The sequence below is a fragment of the Pezoporus flaviventris genome, unplaced genomic scaffold (genome assembly GCF_033815535.1).
Source record: "Pezoporus flaviventris isolate CSIRO_AGI_PZ_B2104156 unplaced genomic scaffold, CSIRO_AGI_Pfla_v1 ptg000081l, whole genome shotgun sequence".
Classification (NCBI taxonomy): Eukaryota; Metazoa; Chordata; class Aves; order Psittaciformes; family Psittacidae; genus Pezoporus; species Pezoporus flaviventris.
Window position 1 is genome coordinate 2912588 of NW_026892629.1, and position 20448 is coordinate 2933035.

At 39.5% G+C, this 20448-nt stretch overlaps 2 protein-coding genes across 8 annotated transcripts in view; one reads left to right on the top strand and one right to left on the bottom strand.

The window, feature by feature from the left end:
• The window catches only part of AKAP7 (A-kinase anchoring protein 7), an 87017-nt gene that overhangs the window by 42538 nt on the left and 24031 nt on the right, over window positions 1-20448 (bottom strand). For 4 of the 6 annotated variants that reach the window (XR_009747110.1, XM_061474879.1, XM_061474878.1 and 1 more), the window contains exons 6-7: window positions 19070-19182; window positions 5992-6136 (exon numbers count right to left, since the gene is read on the bottom strand). Coding sequence is in view for 5 of the 6 variants with exons in the window: in XM_061474879.1 (XP_061330863.1) it covers window positions 5992-6136; window positions 19070-19182 (258 nt within the window). In the remaining variant the exon portion in view is untranslated. Of the gene's footprint in view, window positions 1-4578; window positions 5916-5991; window positions 6137-19069; window positions 19183-20448 lie in introns of those variants that run through there. The other 2 variants (XM_061474880.1, XM_061474882.1) reach the window with 2 other exon arrangements.
• Window positions 11503-14997, top strand: MSH5 (mutS homolog 5). 2 transcript variants are annotated; one of them, XM_061474876.1, is made up of 2 exons: window positions 11503-11640; window positions 12242-14997. In XM_061474876.1, exon 2 carries the CDS (start codon window positions 12243-12245, stop codon window positions 14670-14672), a length of 2430 nt encoding a protein of 809 aa, XP_061330860.1. In that variant the 5' UTR covers window positions 11503-11640; window position 12242; the 3' UTR covers window positions 14673-14997. The 2 variants fall into 2 exon arrangements, with proteins under 2 accessions (XP_061330860.1, XP_061330859.1); XM_061474875.1 differs by having other exon boundaries at window positions 11509-11640; window positions 12131-14997.

The window sequence follows — 20448 nt, forward strand, 5'->3', positions numbered from 1 at the left end:
AAATATAGCTTTTAAGGTATGACTGGCATTACAAAATTTATATAAAATGTAATCTCATTATGAAAAATACTATACCAATAGTCAATTTTTCAATATCAGAAAATTACCAAATACAGAAGAAACTACTCAGTGTAGTGATACAAGATACTAGAGCGTAAAAGAACATCCCTTAAGTTTTAATGTAAGACTAGTGAAAAGAAACGAATTGGGGACCACTGTTATCAGTAGTGAATGGAAAATATTTAATGTGTGTAACAAACTATTGGATCACCACTTTCTATTCACTGTCCTTAAAAATCCTGGCTTTTACGTTAATACCTAAAGTGTCTGCGTTTCCTCGCCATGTTTAAAAGAATCATTTTTGTAAGTTATACCTCATGACTCTTCTAAGAAATAGTGTTTTAGGGAAAGACTTTTCTGATTAGCACGCATTACCTGTTGCTTTCTATGTAGGCAGAGTTATTAAGCATACTGCATGCACAAAATTGCAGCAGCTGTGGATAAGCTCAACACAAACAGTGAATTAATTAATAATTTTGAATGTTAAGAGACAGCCCCTGGGAAGCCGCCCAAGACATTTTTATCCAAAAGCTGTACGACTGCTATATTATTAATTAAAATTTGGGAAAAGTGCCAAAGATATGCAAGAAACTAAAGAGCAGTTACTCACAACCTAATAGAGTGGAGAAAGTAGAAGCTAGCCTACAAACAGACTATCAAGGAAAGAAAAATTAAGAAGTGAAAGAAAGAGACGTAAGGGCATTCTGAAATTACAGAAAAAGAAGAAAAACAGACATACAAAATTAAGGAATGATTAATTATTTTAGAAGCGAGTTACTGTCATGAATAAAATCAATCACATTTAGGTCAAACTATGTAGACAGAGAAGCAGAACAGTATCTAAAGGAGAGAAACGATAGTCTTTCTCTTCATTTAAGTCAGTGCCACTTTAAAAAGATTTCAGACAAACTGGGCAAACTTCATATTGCAGACTGTATTTGAACTCTCTTCTTCCATGATGCTGGAGACAAAATATTATTGTATTTTTTTGCTTGACACCATAAGTGTATTTTTAAAAAAAGAGCAAACCAAGGGCTTTTGATGATCTACCCAACTATCATTTGGTTTCCAATTGTTTTCAGTTTTCTATTTCTTCTCAGTTTTTATTTTGAATTCACAGATGTTATCATATCTATTTTCTGTTTCAGGTATAGATGACTCTTTTCTTCTGTTCTTCTTTCTTCCATAATTCTTTCTTCTCTGTGGGTATCCCCCAAACCTATTGCTGACAAACTTATCTTCAGTCTGGAGAGCTCTTATACAAGGCACCAGAAGAAGCATCTTTCTTTGTGACACTGGTGTTGAGCAGCTGCCTGGCTAACATTGTAAAATGTAAATGTGGAAGCATAAACTGCCCCATCAAAATCGAACTCAAGGTTATTAAAGTTTAAGTAACTTGAGAGGTTACTTAAATTATTCAAATAGCCTACCAGCATCAATGTGCAAGAATAAATTTTGTTTGCAACATGTTCCATTCATGACATTACCTCCCAACTCTCTCTTTTAATTGAACATTTGCATCTTTAAATACATATATAAAAAAATCAGCTAGCAAGCTAATTAATGAATATTAACAACTGTTCAAGTAGTGCATCTTAGACTCACATCTTGCCTATGTCTGACACACTCTTTTTCTGATGGCATGAATGACTTTCTGTAGGTCTCCCATTTCAGGGAGACTGCAGAAGGTGCCTCGATGACAAGGTCAGACTGGACCCAGAACTTGTACGTACTACTTGCACTGAAATGTAAATCAGCCCAGTAGTGCTCTGCTACTTACAAAGGCATCTATTTGAGGCATTACTTGAGCAGCAAGGAACATTATCTTTTACCATATTATTGAACTTTTATCCAGATAAAATCAGTATTTGTAGTCTGATATTTCAGTTTCCATGTTGCTACTGCTAGTTTGCAATGGTTAAGGGAAACTGTAACAGCACTGTAACCTTCACCGGGGCAGATATTCCAGATAAACGGGTTCTGGCTGTGCAGAAATTAAGACTAACCTGCTAGGATGATTTCCACCAAGGAACAGACTTCTTGAAGTTTTTCTACCTCAGAGATAGCAGAGGGGAAGTCTGATGTATAAACTTCTTACTAGCCACTCAGGAGAACCTTATCACAGTTTACAAGCTGAATACAACTTGCCATATCATAACTTTCTTTAATGTATATTTAATGTTATTTTACAATACATTATTATAAACAAATTTTCTTAATACAAGTCTATTAAAATCTTCAGGAATGGATTCTGAAAATATTTAAGTGAGAGACATAATGCTAAAGGTATATTTAACATAAGAAGATTTACATAATGCTCCCTTTGATGGTCAGAGGGTCTACTGAACATCTTTACCATGATTTAAAGCTCAACTCATGCCAGCATTCACTGGTCTTCCTTGGGATGTAAGGTGACATACAAAAGCTGCTATGAGGTAGGCGGTCTGAAGAAGGGCACTTTGTTGGCTTACTATTTTGTCTGCTTTAAAGAATAAACTGAACTCCACTTTGAGGATGAAGCTTCCACATTATTGTCACTGTCACGTCAAATTTTAACTCCTGATCACATACCCTGTGTGGCTGGCATGCAGATGCAGGGAATCTTCTAGTGCAGCTGTCTGTAAGCTCTGCTGAAGACAGTGCATGCTGCTCTGTAATATACTGTCAAAGCCTGTTTACCTGCTGTGCATATTGCTGCAGATCAGCAGGTGCTTCACCTCTGCTTTTATTCATGCAAATCTCTTATGCTTCCCGTAACTTTAAACATGTTTTTTAAAATGTGCAGCTACCAAGCTATGTATGAAGCCACTTATTAGCAATTCTTTGTCATGTATCAATTTCTGTTTCTACCCTTAGTTCTGATCTGAGATATTTTCATCTTCTTAGATGCAAGTCTGGCCCAAACTCTAGCTAAAAAAAAAAAAACACCCAACTAAATACTGTTTTTGTATTTTCTATGCACTTCAAGGAAACAAGATAACTGCTTGAGTAAATGTACAGGCAGAAAGAACCAGAACTGGATATGGTGTTTTGTCTGTATTTCGGATGTATTAATAGAACTGCATTAACTCCTTCCTGTGTTAACTTTAAGGTCCTGGCTACCTGTAGTTACTAAATTAAATTTTAAAATCAGTTTTTAAAATTTCATTAAAATATAATTTCTTTTTAACTGAAATTAAAAAATAAGTAATTCAAACTTTGTTCCAATATAGCTATTACCCTTCTCCTACTGGTGTTAGATAGATATATATTAGCATGCACAAATCCAGAAAATTAAATGCACATATCTGGGCAAGACGCACCTATGTCCATATAGGACTGAGGAAAGTGGTGTCCTGGTGTCTCTCATGACAAGTGGAGATAATAAAGCTACACTTTCTTAATGTGGTGTCAGTGAAGAACATCCATTTCAATCCTATGGCTAGAGAAAGACAGATGTAGTACTTGTGTGAAAATAATTCTAGGGACAATTCTGTTAGGACTGTGAAAATGACAGTTCCCTTAACAGGATTGAGTTAAAGCCAAACAAACATCTGATTCTTGCTTTGAATACCAGTTGATTGACTGCTGTTATAAGCCATTTAATGGGACTCATATTCAAAAGACAGCTGAAAGACTGTCTGTCTCATTTTAGCATTCTGAGACATCAGTAACAAGACAAGTTCAAGAATAAGGATTTAAACAAATGTTTTGAAAAAACATTGTCAGTATCTACCAAACACAGCACTAATCAGCTTTTATTTAAATGAGTTGTTTACCAAATTCCTTAATCAGATACATATTCCAAAATATTCTTATATATATTTGTGAACAGTGGAGCCTCAATTTCACCTAAAAGAGAAATTTCATACCACATTATATAATCTTGTAATTTCCCTTTCTTTAAACATTTGGATGCACATAACTAATATCTGAATGTACAAACATGAACAGAAGACATCAGTTATATACACAAATATAAACATGAGACACGCATAACAAGGTCATAAATATGACAATATATTTAGATAGATACATATAAATATATCTCACTTTGGTTTGGGACTGGTCTGGATTTTGCAATAGTGTTGACACTAAACAAATATGCTACACCTTTTTTAAATCTGTACTGCTTTTGATTTGTTTTGTAACAGTCTACCTCAGCTAAATAAAGGTGGCCCACACAAAAGCATGAATAGCAACTGGCATTTTCAAGTGCCTAAGGTGTTTAAAATGTTGTATAAGTATCTAATCACAAGTCCTCAAAACAGTCCTCAAGGCGCGTGAGCACTTCCACCAGCAATACTGCAGCACACGAAAACGAGTTACCTCAAGGCAGAAACCAAATCATCACTAAAGCCCTACATGGAGACCGGGAAGCAGCACCAACTTTGTCTCCACAATGGTGTTTTATAGCATTAAGAATGAAATTATTCAGATCTTGCAAAATAGCTGAAAAACAGCAGGTGAGGCACCAAGTTATAAATTGGTTATACAAAGCATAACCAGGTAAAACCTGCTTATTAATCAGGCAGATTTTTTAAATTTCTTTCCTATAATTAAAGGGTCCATACAAGAACAGATGTTCTCTTTTTCTTAAGTAGGTCACAGTTAAGACTTCGCTTTATTAAGATTTATGAAGACTGTCCATATTCTTGTTGAGATGGAGCTATTGCTCATTGAAAACATACCAAATACAGTTTTGTTCTATTTCTAAAGAAAAAAAAACAAAGTTAAGTCTTCACATGAACTTTTTGTATGTATTTCAGTATCTCATTGTCTTCCAACACCATTACATTCAACCTTTGACATGACTGCAGAAAAAAATTATCCCCAAAACATAACACCCAAGCTGTACCAATATAAAGAATTAAAAATACAAACTGACCACCAAAACCATGACCTGTTCCTGGCTATAAATCTTGTCTTTTAAGATTCACCTCTAACATGAAATATATAAAGAATGAGCCTAATTAGGACAAGTGAAAAAAGCAATTAATACAAAAACTCTTGCATTTTGCTGTATTGCTACTATTACATCTTCCCATGTTGTCTGATTTCTTAAAAATCTGCAGGTATAGGAGTGGCATTTGTAAAGATATTCCAAACACATTACACAATAGATTTCTAGATTCAAAGGGGCAACTGCATTTAAGAAAAAGTCCTCAACATTCTCGTTATTCCACTTAGCATTTTAACTCATGCTCTTATTATGATCAATAGCAGCCCCAAGATCCACTATCAGCTAAGTGGGAACTAACCATCACAGAGGCATTTTTTGTACAAGCCATTTTGCCATAGTCTCTCAGTCCACAGACCTCCCATGTTCACCACCTGAAGTTCCAGCTATACACAACTTGTGACGGAAATGAATATTAATCATAGGGGTGTGAAGCTTCTGTTCAAATAAAGCAGTAGGACACAACTGTGATTTCTAGCATTGTACTGATCTAGGCAAGGTGTCTGTACAATATTTAAAGTCCTGATGGGATGCTGAATGGGTCTTATGAAATCTGTTGTATCACTGAAATCTCTCTGTACATGAATATAGTCCAAGTAAGGTCACATCTCTGCCAAGCCAGAGACATTTCACCTAGCTTTAATCACCTTTAATTATGGCATCTAATCCAATTTAGTCACACAGGCTGTCTTCATAGTAAACAGAGAGATGAGCAGCTCCGGAAAGTGATCCATCTAACTTACCTTAAACACTCATTTTAGAATGAGAAATGGAAATGGATTCTGGAGATGGATAGCTGAACATAAACTTTAGCTGTCAGCATGAAGCAGTGCAGAGTGTCCCTGGAGGGCCAGGGTTGAAGGACAGACTTCTGTCAGACTCTACGGGTATTATTACAAGAATCGCCTAACACAGACTTCAGAAAAAAAATGGCTTTTCAGGCATACAACTTAGAGACATAATGATATAAGAAAAAATTAAGATGTACTTACCAAAAACAATAGAGGACTCACAGTAGTAGTAACCATTTGGTTGCTTTTTTTTCAACATGGAGCAAAGATCTAAGCGATGCAGGATTTCATTTCCAAAATAATGGCTTTTAAAATCTTCATACAGGCTTGGGTCAATTTTTTTCACCTTTAAATAGCAACATAAAATTCAAGTAGGCATTTGACTAGAAAACTGAGTTTTCGTATTTAATTGCTATAGTTTTCATTTTAACCAGAGGTATAGGTAAGATGGAAAACTACCTCAAGAAGCAAAATAATACTGAAGCAAAATAATGTGTCAAATCTTATGTTTAAGTACTGTCCACCATAGAATTAATAATATGAAATGAAAGTGTCATTCTATCTCCTTTCTACCCCTCCCTCCTCAGTCCTGTAGGAAACAAATTTTCTGCTTTAACTTCCAATGGAACATGTAACTGGAAATTATTCTTGCTGTCATCACTGGACATGCGACCAGAAGGAAGAATCTCAAATGCTTGTGAAGGCCATTTTTCTGGGTCTTTAAAATCACCAAGCAGGATAAATACAACCAAAATGTGATTGTATTTAACTTGCACTAGACTTTATCTCAACAAATCTAAAAATATACAGTGATTTATAATATCAGTATAATTATGTAGTTTTGTATATATGAAGTGGAACATAATAAATATTCTATTAAGCTGTTTTCGGTAAACCTAACTTCAGTATTTATTTTAAGAGTGTAGGGCTCCTTCTTCCATCATATTTTCATTAAAAATACATGATCTCTGTAGAAATTAAGCATTTTCTCCTTCAATCTACTTCACAGTAATGCTGTTTGCTTTTTAAAGACTTACTACATGCTACGGGATGTTAGGAGTGACCACTGCCTCCAGCAGCTCCAGCCCAGGCTGTGTCGAACTACTGCACCCATCAGCCCCATTTTACACAGGACCAGCCCCTTTTACAGACAGTTCTCTCCACTCCTCATTTGTTCCTCCCCATCCCCTTCCCCTGTACATGCCACATCCATTTGCAAGTACCCTGAACCCTCAGCTTTACATCCCCAACAGCTGCAAAGTCCTGTTTTGCCTGTGATTTACTGACAGTCCATCAGTGTGACTGATGAGGTCTGTTTCTTGGTTTTGTGTTGTTTGACAGGGTTTTGTCTCTCTATTTTGTTTATGGCTTCCCCTTCACCCTTACTGTCTTATTTGACAAGGCCCACAACCAGACAACCCGACAGTAATAAACATCCCCACACTCCACATGCTCTCATCAGTCCATGTAGCAGACCAGCTCTGGCTCTTGTTATTGCCTCCCTCATTGTATGTTGGTCAGGTTTGTGTCACTGTATATGCTGTTTAAGGTCTCCTCCTTTTCTTATTATCCCCTCCTGCACTTAAAAGGTCCTTTGCCAGTCACCCTAAAGGGTACAGATGCTGCCTCCTTCCTCATACCCTTACACTATATCCTGTGTGGGAGGAACAGAATACCTAGCAAGGCCACAGTTCTGGATTTCCGAAGGGCCAACTTTGGCCTCTTCAATCAATTGCTAAGGGAAGTCTCATGGGAAAGGGTACTAGGTGGTAAAGGGGCTCAAGATAGTTGGTCAGCATTCAAGCACGACTTCCTCCAAGCTCAGGATCAGAGTATCCCAATGGGTAGGAAGTCAAGTAGGGGAGCCAGGAGACCAGTATGGTTAAACAAGGAACTGCTGGGCAAACTCATGCAGAAAAAGAGAATCTATGGATTATGGAAGGAGGGGCTGGCCACTTGGGAGGAATATAGGACAGTTGTTAGAGGATGTAGGGAGGCAATTAGGACAGCTAAGGCCTCCTTGGAACTTAATCTGGCAAGTCGGGTCAAGGACAATAGAAAGGGCTTCTTCAAATACATAGCAGATAAAACTAACACAAGAGGCAATATAGGCCCACTGCTGAACGAGGTGGGTGGCCTGGAGACAGAGGATATAAAGAAGGCAGAGATGCTGAATGCCTTCTTTGCCTCTGTCTTTATTCCTGCAGACTCTCCCCGGGGGACCCAGATTCCTATAACTCCAGAAGGAGTCAGGATAAAGGAGGAGTTTGCTTTGGTGGATGAGGATTGGGTTAGGGATCAGTTAAGCAATCTGGACATCTATAAATCGATGGGTCCGGATGGAATACACCCACGGGTGCTGAGGGAGCTGGCAGAGGTCATTGCTGGGCCACTCTCCATCATCTTTGGTAAGTTGTGGGAAACAGGAGAGGTGCCTGAGGATTGGAGGATGGCAAATGTCACGCCGATCTATAAGAAGGGCAAGAAGGAGGACCTGGGTAATTATAGACTGGTCAGCCTTACCTCCATCCCTGGAAAGGTGATGGAACAACTTATTCTTGACACCATCTCTAGGCATATCAAGGATGAGGGGGTCATTAAGAGCAGCCAACATGGCTTTACCAAGGGGAAGTCATATTTGACCAACCTTATAGCCTTCTATGAGGAAGTAACTGGGTGGATGGATGATGGTAGAGCGGTAGATGTGGTTTTTCTTGATTTCAGTAAGGCATTTGATATTGTCTCCCACAGCATCCTCATAGATAAGCTAAGGAAGTGTGGGCTTGATGTTCAGGTAGTGAGGTGGATCAAGAACTGGTTGGAAGGAAGAAGGCAGAGAGTTGTGGTTAATGGGGCAGAATCTAGCTGGAGGTCTGTGACTAGTGGAGTCCCTCAGGGGTTGGTGCTGGGACCAGTGCTGTTTAATATTTTCATCAACGACCTGGATGAGGGAACTGAGTGTACCCTCAGCAAGTTCATTGATGACACTAAACTGGGAGGAGTGGCTGACACACCAGAGGGCTGTGTTGCCATTCAGTGAGACCTGGACAGGCTGGAGAGTTGGGCGGGGAGAAACTTAATGAAATTCAACAAGGGCAAGTGTAGACTCTTGCATCTGGGGAAGAACAACCCCATGTACCAGTACAGCTTGGGGGCTGACCTGCTGGACAGTAGTGAAGGGGAAAGGGACCTGGGGGTCCTGGTGGATAGGAGGATGACCATGAGCCAGCAATGTGCCCTTGGGGCCAAGAAGGCCAATGGCATCCTAGGGTGCATTAGAAAGGTGTGGTTAGTAGGTCAAGAGAGGTTCTCCTCCCCCTCTACTCTGCCCTGGTGAGGCCACATCTGGAATATTGTGTCCAGTTCTGGGCCCCTCAGTTCAAGAAGGACAGGGAATTGCTTGAAAGAGTCCAGCACAGAGCTACAAAGATGATTAAGGGAGTGGAACATCTCCCTTATGAGGAGAGGCTGAGGGAGCTGGGACTCTTTAGCTTGGAGGAGACTGAGGGGTGACCTCATCAGTGTTTACAAATACGTAAAGGGTGAGTGTCAGGATGATGGAGCTAGGTTTTTCAGTGATGTCCAGTGATAGGACAAGGGGCAATGGGTGTAAACTGGAGCACAGGAGGTTCCATGTGAACATCAGGAAAAATTTCTTTACTGTGAGAATGACAGAGCACTGGAACAGGTTGCCCAGGGGGGTTGTGGAGTCTCCTACATTGGAGATATTCAAGGCCCGCCTGGACAAGTTCCTGGGTGATGTACTCTAGGTTACCCTGCTCTTGCAGGAGGGTTGGACTAGATGATCTTTTGAGGTCCCTTCCAACCCTTGGGATTCTGTGATTTATCTGAACACTATCACACCCATGCATTTCTTGTGGTGCTTATTTACAGTTACTCTTATGCAAGATAGGCTCAGTGTTGTTACGTCTACAGGGCTTCTACTTAGGTACAAAATTACTGACTTCAGAGGCACTTTGCTTGAGTAAGTACCTGCCTATTTGTTCCTCTACTAATTTAGAAAGTCTAATTTAGAGACTTTTGGCCCCTAAAGTCTAAGTTAGTGAAGGTCAGAAGTCTTTCCGTTTCCTTAATCTCTGAAACGGTGACATCTAGTGGTGGATGCTTTTTATTTCGGGTACACAATCTCGGAAGTACACACTTAACTCCATCCTCATTGCCACTATTTAAAATTTGATATTCTATGGCTAGATTAGTCCTTATGTACTCAACTTATTCTGACATTAAATCATCATTCTTTGCCTTTTTTGGCTGACATTTTTTTAAAATATATTTATACACGCATTAGTAATAAAAAAGGCCTTTTCAGGCAGCAGAACACTTGTCAAAAATGTGAAGCCTTGAGTAGCATGGAACAAAATGAGGAAAATACCAAAATCACTCCAATTAAAAAAAAAATATTTATGATAGGTTGGGATATTGCTTGTCAAAAACTGGCAAGGTGTGAATCAAATGCTGAATGCTCAGAAAATGAGTTATGCTTGTGATGTGTTGCTGAAAGGTATTTGGAAAAGCAGCCATGGCAAAACTGAGCTATTTTTAGTAACTCGGAGCAGTTTCTGGAGCACTGTTTGTAATGAGATGTGAAAGGATGAAGCAATGCAGGTGCACGGAGAAGTCACGGTTCATTTCTTAATTGAAAGGGTCTGGCACAGTACAGATGAAAGAGAGTTGCTGTTACCACATGGGAAAGCTATAGATGCTGATATGCTGCAGTTCGGGGGGGTGAGAAACAAGAGTACTTGAGAGGCCACTGTGAAGCTGGAAAGGAGGAAGAAGACACCTGACTCTTGAAGAAATGTTGTAGTGAACGGATGCCTTTAAAGGGACATAGCTATGTAGCATGGGCCTGGAAAGGCATTATATATGGAGCTCTTGCAAGACTGGAAGGGTAGCATTTGGTAGCCTTGCCCTGCCTGTCTGAGCCTCTTCTGTGTGCAGGTAGGTAGGTGCAGCCTGCTGTCCCTGGCCTGCAGTTAAACCCTCCAACTGCATGGAGTGCCCAATAGCTGCTGACAGCAAGTGGCCAGTCAGTGTTCGCCCTTTCATGGGACCTGGGGCAGGAAGGCTCAAGTGGTGACAGGCCTTACAGAGCTGGAAAGTGAGACACCCAACATCCTCCTGCCAGCAGCTTCAGTTTCCATGTACCAGATGCCACAGCCAAAATTCCCAGCTTCAGCACCACACATCCAGCTCTCTGAAGGCAAGGGCTGCACATGAAGATTCATTTAGAGTTGCTTGAAGTAGCTTGTTCAGTGAAGTACAGCAGCTGCAATGGCTGAAAAAGGAGAGCATTGGCAGGGACAGACAAGGGTCCCACTGAGTGCTGGCAGGCAGTGCAGAGGCCAAGCGGGAGGGGATGTGTGGTGTTCCTTGCGGGCAGCACGCTTGGGCTGCTCATGGGGCTGCTTCTAACCACCTCCTCTCCCTTCTGTGCTCAGCACAGGGCTCCAAAGAGGCTGGGAAGGAGGTAGTGAACTGCTCCCAGGGATGGGCAGGGGCTGGCAGGAGGAGCTGAAGCGCATAAGAGTGGGCTGGGAGGCTGCAAGTGAGGCCGAGATTCCATTCCCCACATGACGGCAGGGGCTTGCTGCCATGGGCCCCGGCCGCGGGGGGGCGCCCGGGCGGCTAGGGCAGCTTGGCAGGGCCGCGGGGGCGGGGTCAGCGCCACAGCGCGGAGCCTTCCTGGCTGGGCCCGGGGGCGGGGAGCCCAGCGCCCTGAGCGCCGAAAGCCGGCCCGAAGCGGGAGGGGAAGGCGGGCAGGGTAGAACCTGCTGGCCGCAAGGAGACGCAGCAGCCGAGTCGAGCAGCCCGGCTGTGGTGAGGAGGGTGAGCGGAGTGGGAAAGTAGTGGGTGAGGGCTGTAAGGGGTTGCTGATGCGATATGGATTCCATAGGGAAAACTGTTCAGCATGGTTGATCCCTGCAGCTTGATCTATAGAAGTTGTGAACCTGTACAGAAACTGGCACTATGTGATGGTACTGCATAAATCCTAGGGTAGGACCCTGAAAAACAGTTTCTGTGGATGTACTGTTGTGAGGGGCAGGGGTCAGCACACGTGCGTCCTGTACCTTTGAGGGAGGATGATTTAGTGTGTGGATGTACATGTACATTACTGTATTTATTGGTATTTAGGCAAATATATACTTAGACAAATAATGGATAAAACAAAACAAAACAAAACAAAACAAACTGTAGAACTATTCCAGCATTGCTGGTAGTTAGCTCAGTTACACCTTGCTTGGAAGCAAGATGGCTTCTAAGCAGTTACTGGCTGCATCTTTGCACTCAAACAGGTAACATGTATCTTTAATTGCAGGTAGCATCTCAATTTCTCAAGGGATGAAAGAGTGAGTGCTAACCTGCTGTTGTCAGTTACTTCTCAGGACTTTTTGGATGAGTTATGAACAAAAATGTCTTTTTCCAACAGAATGACTGCCACATCAGCCATGAACTGTGCCTTGCCACAACTGCCTGGGCCTGAACAAGAGGACCAAGAGTGTTCTGAGACACACATGTCTGTTATGTGGTATGCAGGGCAGCTTGCAATTACTTACTATGATACAGAAGATTGCTCAGTCTACTTCATGCCTGACATACCTGATAATGAAGACCTTAGGCTACTGCAAAAAGTAATTGGGGAAATTAATCCTCGGTGCATAGTGACCAGTGCAAAACAGGATCAGAATATTGCCAAATTCCTGACCAACCTTACTGCTGGTGATACAGACATACGAAAACCAGAAATTATCCTTTTTCCTAACACAGATTTTGGCCTAGAGGTCAGCAAGCAACGGATCCTATCTAGGCAATTTCCATTCATCCCATCTCATATGACTGCAACAGAGAAAATTCTCTACTTGTCCTCAGTCATCCCTTTTGAGAGCCCGCTTATGATACGAGCCCTAGGGGGACTCCTGAAGTTTCTAGACAGGAGAAGGGTTGGAGTTGAGCTTGAAGAAAGCTCTACTGCAGTTCCTATTCTGGCCTTTAAAAAGTTTGTGCTGTCAGAGATTGTGAATATGGACCAAGACACTTACAGTGTCCTGCAGATATTTAAAAGTGATATCCATCCTTCCGTGTATAAGCTGTCCAGTGGATTAAAAGAAGGATTCAGTTTATATGGAATTTTAAACCGTTGCAGATGTAAGTGGGGAGGAAAACTGCTGAGGCTGTGGCTCACACGACCTACTCGGAACTTGACAGAGCTGAACAAACGGCTAGATGTTATCCACTTCTTCCTGCAGGCTCAGAATCATGAAACAGTCCTCACTCTTCAAGGCTGCCTCAAGAATATTAAAAATGTGCCTCTTATTCTAAAAAGAATGACTCTTTCTCACACAAAAGTTACTGACTGGCAAGCACTCTATAAGACAGCTTGCAGTGCGGTGTGTCTAAGAGATACATGTCGCTCTCTGCCCAAAACTATTGAACTCTTCCAGACCATTTCACGTGTCTTCACTGATGATCTGCAGTACATTGCTAGTCTAATCAGCAAAGTGGTGGACTTTGAAGGCAGCATCTCAGAGAGCCGCTTCACTGTTAAACCCAATGTGGACCCCACCATTGATGAGAAGAAACGAAAGCTGATGGGCCTGTCAAACTTCCTTACAGAAGTGGCACGAAAAGAACTGGAGGACTTGGACAACCATATTCCCTCCTGTTGTGTGATCTACATTCCTTTGATTGGGTTCCTTCTCTCCATTCCACGGCTGCCAAGTATGGTGGATAAGAGTGACTTTGAAATTGAAGGCTTGGACTTCATGTTCTTGTCAGAGGATAAGCTGCACTACAGAAGTGCTAGGACTAAGGAGCTAGACAGCCTGCTGGGTGACCTGCACTGTGAGATCCGAGACCAGGAAACACTTATTATGCACCAGCTGCAGACAAAGATCCTGGAGAAGTCTGAAGTGCTTAACAGTGTGATTGAGTATACTGCACATCTGGATGTGCTTCTGGCTTTGGCACTGATGGCCCGGGAGAATGCCTACTGCCGGCCAAGCTTTACTCACCACCATGGCTTCCACATCAAGGATGGAAGACATCCACTCATGGAACTATGTGCAAAGACCTTTGTGGCCAACCCTGTGAACAGTGGAGAGGCCACCAGACGCATAAAGATCATCACAGGGCCCAACTCATCTGGAAAGAGTGTCTACTTAAAGCAAGTAGGTCTTATAGTATTCATGGCTCTAATTGGCAGTTATGTCCCTGCAGCAGAGGCAGAGATTGGAACAATTGATGGGATTTATACAAGAATCCACACTAGGGAATCTGTTTCTGTAGGGCTCTCCACTTTCATGATTGATCTTAACCAGGTTGCCAAGGCAGTTAACAATGCCACAGAGAGATCCTTGGTACTTATTGATGAGTTTGGTAAAGGGACCAACACACTGGATGGCCTGTCCCTTCTGGCTGCTGTCCTGAAGTACTGGATCAGACAAGGAACGCAGTGTCCACAGGTCTTTGTCTCCACTAATTTTCACAGTTTAATGCAGCTAGAACTCCTGCCTGACACACCTCTTCTGGAGTACCTGACCATGGAGACCCACCAAGATGGAGATGAGCTGATATTTTTCTATCAGATCAAACAGGGCATGTCCACTGTTAGTCATGCTGCCAACATTGCTGCATTAGCAGGAATGCCAGCCAAAATTATTGAAAGAGGAGTGGAAGTGTCAGAACTGATTCGCAATGGAAAAGCTATCAAACGTATTGATGATCCTTCAAAAGATGAACGGATGGAAAAATGCAAATCTGTTGTGGAAAAGTTTCTTTGCCTAGATCTTGATGATCCCCATGTGGATTTAGAAGAGTTCATGTGTAAAGAGGTGCTGCCTTCTGCAGCCTCAGTCATGTAACAAGTGTGGTGTGTGTAAAAGCATGGATAACATAATGTCTACCATGTTCAGTCAGAGTTTGGTAATCTGAAGAATGATCGCTATGACTAATGCCTCACACTACAGTACTACATTGTAACATACTGTCTATAGTTACGACCTTTTTTTTTAAAAAAAAACCAAACAAACACAAAACCCCACCAAATACTGTAGTTACATATCTCTACAATATGGTGTATGATATGAAAGCAGGAAGACTGAAAGAAGAGAATTTAAGAACCTCTTCCAGCCATGGAGTCAACAACTTTGTGCATTTTCTGCCCTTGTTAGATCTTCAGATTAAAATAATACTGTAGAAAAATCACAAAACACTTCTGCTGATCTCATAACACGGTGAAAGCAAAGTGTTTATTGCTTTGTATTGTGCCAAAGGGATCCTTTCAGCCATTTTAGGATCAGCATCTAAGATTCCAAATAAGTTATGTGCCCCAGACTCCCATATCAGCAAGTAACAGTTGTCACAATACAAACCACTGATCTACAGGCTGATAAATGTAAATACAGAGAGATTTAATGAGCTCTGTGGCTCTTCTTATGCCAGCATTCCTGTTTAAAATGCCAGAGATCCCAGGAGCTACTGTAAAAATAATTCTGGAGGTAATAACCAGCAGGGACTGATAAAGGAGAAGTGTTTTGGTTATACTGAGAATCACTCTCTTCTCATGAGGTCCTATATGGTACAGCTATGTATCTATGTATATGGGTATAAATAAAAGCAGAATTACAAATCTAGGAAACTGAAAAGTATACTAGGAATGTAATACAGAAATTCACATTCTATATTCTATTTTTTAGTATTGAGTAAAACTTAATATTAAAGGAGTAATACCAGAAGGGGAAGATGTCCCTTCACTTCTCTTGTCATCTTTACTGAACACAGTTTTTGATGCATGCACATGCAACAAAAATTCATTGATAAATTAATGATGCAGGAGACATATTATCTAAGTACAACAGAAGTAACAGCCATTCCTGCAATAAGTGCCTGAGATTCCTTACCTAAATAAGACAGAAGAGACATGAGTTAGCTTACTGTCTGACTGCCAAAACTTGCTGTAACTTCTTACAGTATGGCTAATAAAAGACATCAGCAGATGTACTACATCTCTCTTCAGCTATCCTTGATTTCGAGAAGCCAAAAATAGTAATGTCAAATAAACTGAGAGAAGATTTACATGCAAAGAAAGTAATTACCTTCATAATTATCAGTATTAAACATCTGTCATGTCTACCTGAAAACAGCAACAAGATAAATGTGACTGCACAGCAGAAAGATTTCAATTTGGAGACATTGCTTTCGGTTTGATTCAGTGTGGAATTTTCCCTCCTTCATGATGAAGGAATTGTTATTATTACTATTATTATTACTATTGCTATTATTATTGTTATTAAATAACTTATATGTTATCTATATATGAAACTAAGTGGCAAAAATTTTACATAATTTACATTAAAAAATACAAGAATAAATAACTGAATCATGCAGTTATTGCTATTTCCAGTGCAATCATAATAATACTGTCTCCAAAATAGTACCTAGCACCCTATGATGTTACTGTTGAAGCTGAATGGTAATAGTGAATCAGGCCATGTACAACACTTGTGTTGTAAATACAAATGGATTTTTCTCACTAATATATTCTCTTTTACTAATTATACATACAGCATTCTAAAGATATACAGTACAGAAGAATATGATACATTAAGTATTCATAAATTATATTTTTTGGTATTTTTTCTTGTCAACCACTGTATAGGCTAAGGATATGCTCCATAGTAATTAAGCACATGCTGTCATTAGCTGTCAGTCATCTTCTACTTATGAAATCCATTTCACAGTATCTGCAGTTCTAGCAGTACTAGGTATATCAAAGGATATCCAAATGTCATACAGCATTTATCAAGTGTGCCTCACAACATGCCCTGAGGTAAACAGCAGTCTGGACGAATGAAAACCACAAGGGTTGTGACAAACCTGAGGCCACACAGCAGGCTAGGGGAAGAAGCAGGAACAGAAATGTTATCTTCAAGTGCAAAACTCCAGTTGCTTCTTTCATTGTATTTCACTAGGTTCTTTGAATAGAAGATGATGCTAACTCGATTCTTACCATTCAAACAACTGGGGAAACAGCTGAACATGTGCAAGTAAATTATATCCCTTTGCGTCCTTCCACAAGGACACCTAGGAGCACACTGTATCTCCTTATTTTGGGGAAGTTTCCAGTGGCACAATTGATCTCAGAATTGCCCAACTAAGCCTGAAGAATGAGCTGCTCCCACTTCTGACTAGGTGAATAAGTTCTTTAAGCTGAGAAGCTGAAGGGAGTATAGTAACCCACACAACTCTTCTCTAAACCACTTTATTTCACATTCTTACCCTTTATAAATGGCTGTTTCCAAGTTTTTTGCATTTACCATTTTTAGCTTAGTGTTGTGTCTTCAAAGTGGAAAGCTGATTTCTTAAGATACTTACTAATTTTAAATTCTCAAATTTTTTGCTTTGTAAATAATATTAACAGTTTGGGAAAGTTAAAATATTTGCAGAATACATGCATTTCAAAAATTCTTTTAGCTATATTAAGGTTTTTAAAAACAGGTTATTTTTCTTTTCAAAGATAACTTTGGTGGGATTTAGATGCCATTATGAGGAGAATTTCTTAATATTGATTCAAATAAGGAAACTTACATTTTAAAAAATATTAATATAGCTATAAAGCGGTAGCTGTGAACTATACTCAACAACTTTTAAGTTGTTTGCTCTTTTTTATGCTTTCTCATGTAATCTTCATCCACACCCCCTTTCTTGTTTTTCATACTGTTGTATGATCTGAAAATGTAATTAGACATTATATTGAAACATATTACAAAATAGTTATGCCTTTTGTTTCATGCTCTTATTATTTTCTGAAAATGCATAAAACTATCTCACTAAATGCACTGATACAATAAAACAAAAGATAGCAAACACCAATGCTTATGCCTGACAGTGGATTGACAAGAGAAAAATTTAGAGGTTTATTTATAGAAACATGGTATGTTTCTATACAGTGTATCTTTATAAAACCATAGCTGCTGCATTATCCAGCATTATGGAGGACTCAGGAAGATGATTTGTAATGACACTGACCTGGTTCTGTCAGCAGTAGTAAACATCAGAACACAGAAAGTATGCATCCTGACTAATAGCTCATGCAAGGTAGAAAAATATAAACAAAACAAAAAAACAGCCCCCCCAAACCAACCAAGAAACAGAACAGCAAAACCCCCACCCTGGCTTTCTCAGATGTTTTAACCAGAGGTATATTACTGAGCAGCCGATACTGTAGAAGAGCTGTGGATTTTAAAAATGAGTGTTAACAACTGTTAATACAAGCAAAAGCTTATGTGAGCTTACAAATTTAGTAGCTATAATATACCACCTACAACTTGTGGAAAAGTCCTTATTTCTGTTTCAGAGCAGGTATGTGTGCTCTTGAAGTTTCTCAGATCTCAGCATCTTCTTTCAACTGATTTCACAGTACTAAATTAAAATGTGCACCTTCAGCATTTTTAGAGCTATTTCTAATGAAATTTTTAAGTGTTTTTCTTTAATACTTAAAGAAAAAAAAAACACCTCAAAATATTTACATTATGTACTTCAATTCTTATTTATTTTCCCTGGAAATTATTTTCCTGGTCAATGTTAAAGGAGCACGTTAAACATTCTAGATAATGTCAGAAAAGAAAAAAAAAGGATATACCTTATGCTAAATAATACAGTATTTCTGTTAAATTAGTATGCAATAAAATCCTAGATACACTAGTATTGCTCATATATATTTATCATCACAACCTACTTTAATGTATTCGTGTATTTTTTACAAAAAGCTTATAAATAGGCAGGAAATAAGTACCTGCAAGAGAGACTATGGAAGATGTGTTTTATCCCTACTCTGAAATTCACCAAACCATATTCAACAGACTGAACTGACAGTCTGCCTATTATATATAATACAAATTCCACTGTTTATTAGCTTATTTCCTCCCATACAGGAAGAAAACAAAAGTATCCGAACAAACTGCATACATATGATCTATACCCTCATAATAATTCTGTAATTTTGAACAAGTACTTTCATCCTGTGGTCTTGCCTAACAAAAACAGAAAATAGTACCAAGAATATCAAGAGTGGTAAAATACAGGTGTATGACAGATGTACTGATTATTTTATTCTTTAAAACTCCAGTATTATAAAATCTTACCTCTTCAGCTGGCTACAAAGTAGAAAGGATGATGCTATTGCATAAGCAATTCCTTTCCTCGACTCCAAATTAAAACTTTCTAGATTGCTGCTGAGCCGCGTGAAATGTGAGCTCACCTGCTTACGTAGTGGTGTGGATTTTGACAACTTCATGAAGGTCAGATGTGGTTTAAAATCTCTTTCTTCTCCTGCCAATATGCCCTTTTCTTGAAATATCTTCTTCATAGTCTCTGAGAGAAGAAAAAATGTAGAGGTACAAAGATGTTGCATGACAGAATGCTTAAAAATGTGCTTACAACTGTAATATCAGTTACAGCCACTCCACATAGAAGAAACAAGACGATGAGTACTTTAAAAGGCAGAGAGATTTCTAGTTAACTTCAAATGTACATATTATTTCACATGGAAAATAGTCTTATATTTGCAGTTAATATAGGTCACAAATTTGGATTTACTGAAATAATGGCAAGTAGAAAGCTGTCCATGCTGTCTGCTTTTGCTACCAAAATAGGAACATGACAGAACTGTTCAGGAGGTACTCTCACTGGAAGCTTTGGAAACTTCAGGAAAACTCAAGAGTATCTAACAGAATTATCTCTCTTCAAAAGCACTGTTCTGTGGCGAATTCTATTATGTATATTTGGATAACCTCTCACTCAGACCAAAGGAAATCTGAAACTGAAAGCTCAGAGTTCTTGCCCTAGATTTACATGGCAGAATTAGAGAACATACCAGGTATGCTGATGCTTTTTGTTTGCTGGGTTTTTTTTTATGCTTCACTGCTGCCTTCCAAGCTAATTTACTGTTTTGAATGTATACTTTTATCTGCCTACAGAAATATCTTGAAACCCATTTTTTTACTTGCAAGTACAACTTCCAATTTTCCAGCAGCTGTAGGTCTAGCTGACTCACACTATCCTTGAACTAAAATCAAAATGGGGGAAAAAATAATCAATCCTATCACATGAATTTAATCAACCCTTACTATAACCATCTATTTGTGTTTAACTGTGTTATTTGGCTTGACAGTTCAACTGTAACAAAAAGATCTGGTGCTTTATTCTCCCAGCTGGAAGAAAATACATTACACTGCAAAGTGAACAGCATAGCTGGCTGAATAAAAAAAAAAAAAAAAAAGGAAGGCTCAAGGAATGGGCATACAGCACATAAAGCTGGCTAGCATAAGTCTGCCAGCTCTGCTTCTGTAACACGTCATTCCTGAATCCTTACTCTTACCATTTTTTGTTTTCTATAGTTAACTATTTAAGTGAGCTACTTTGACATCACACTTAAGAAGAGACTTTACAAGCTTATGCATTACTTTGCAACAGAAAAGTTCTAGAAGCAGCTCAGAATATTCATTTGGGACCTGGAGATCAAAATTCACTTCACCTTCTCTGCCATATATGATTTATAACCTTAGGCTCCATAGGCTATGCAAAAGTTGGGATTCTGAAAGAAGCCAAGGAAACCAGACCCAAATGCCATCTTTTACA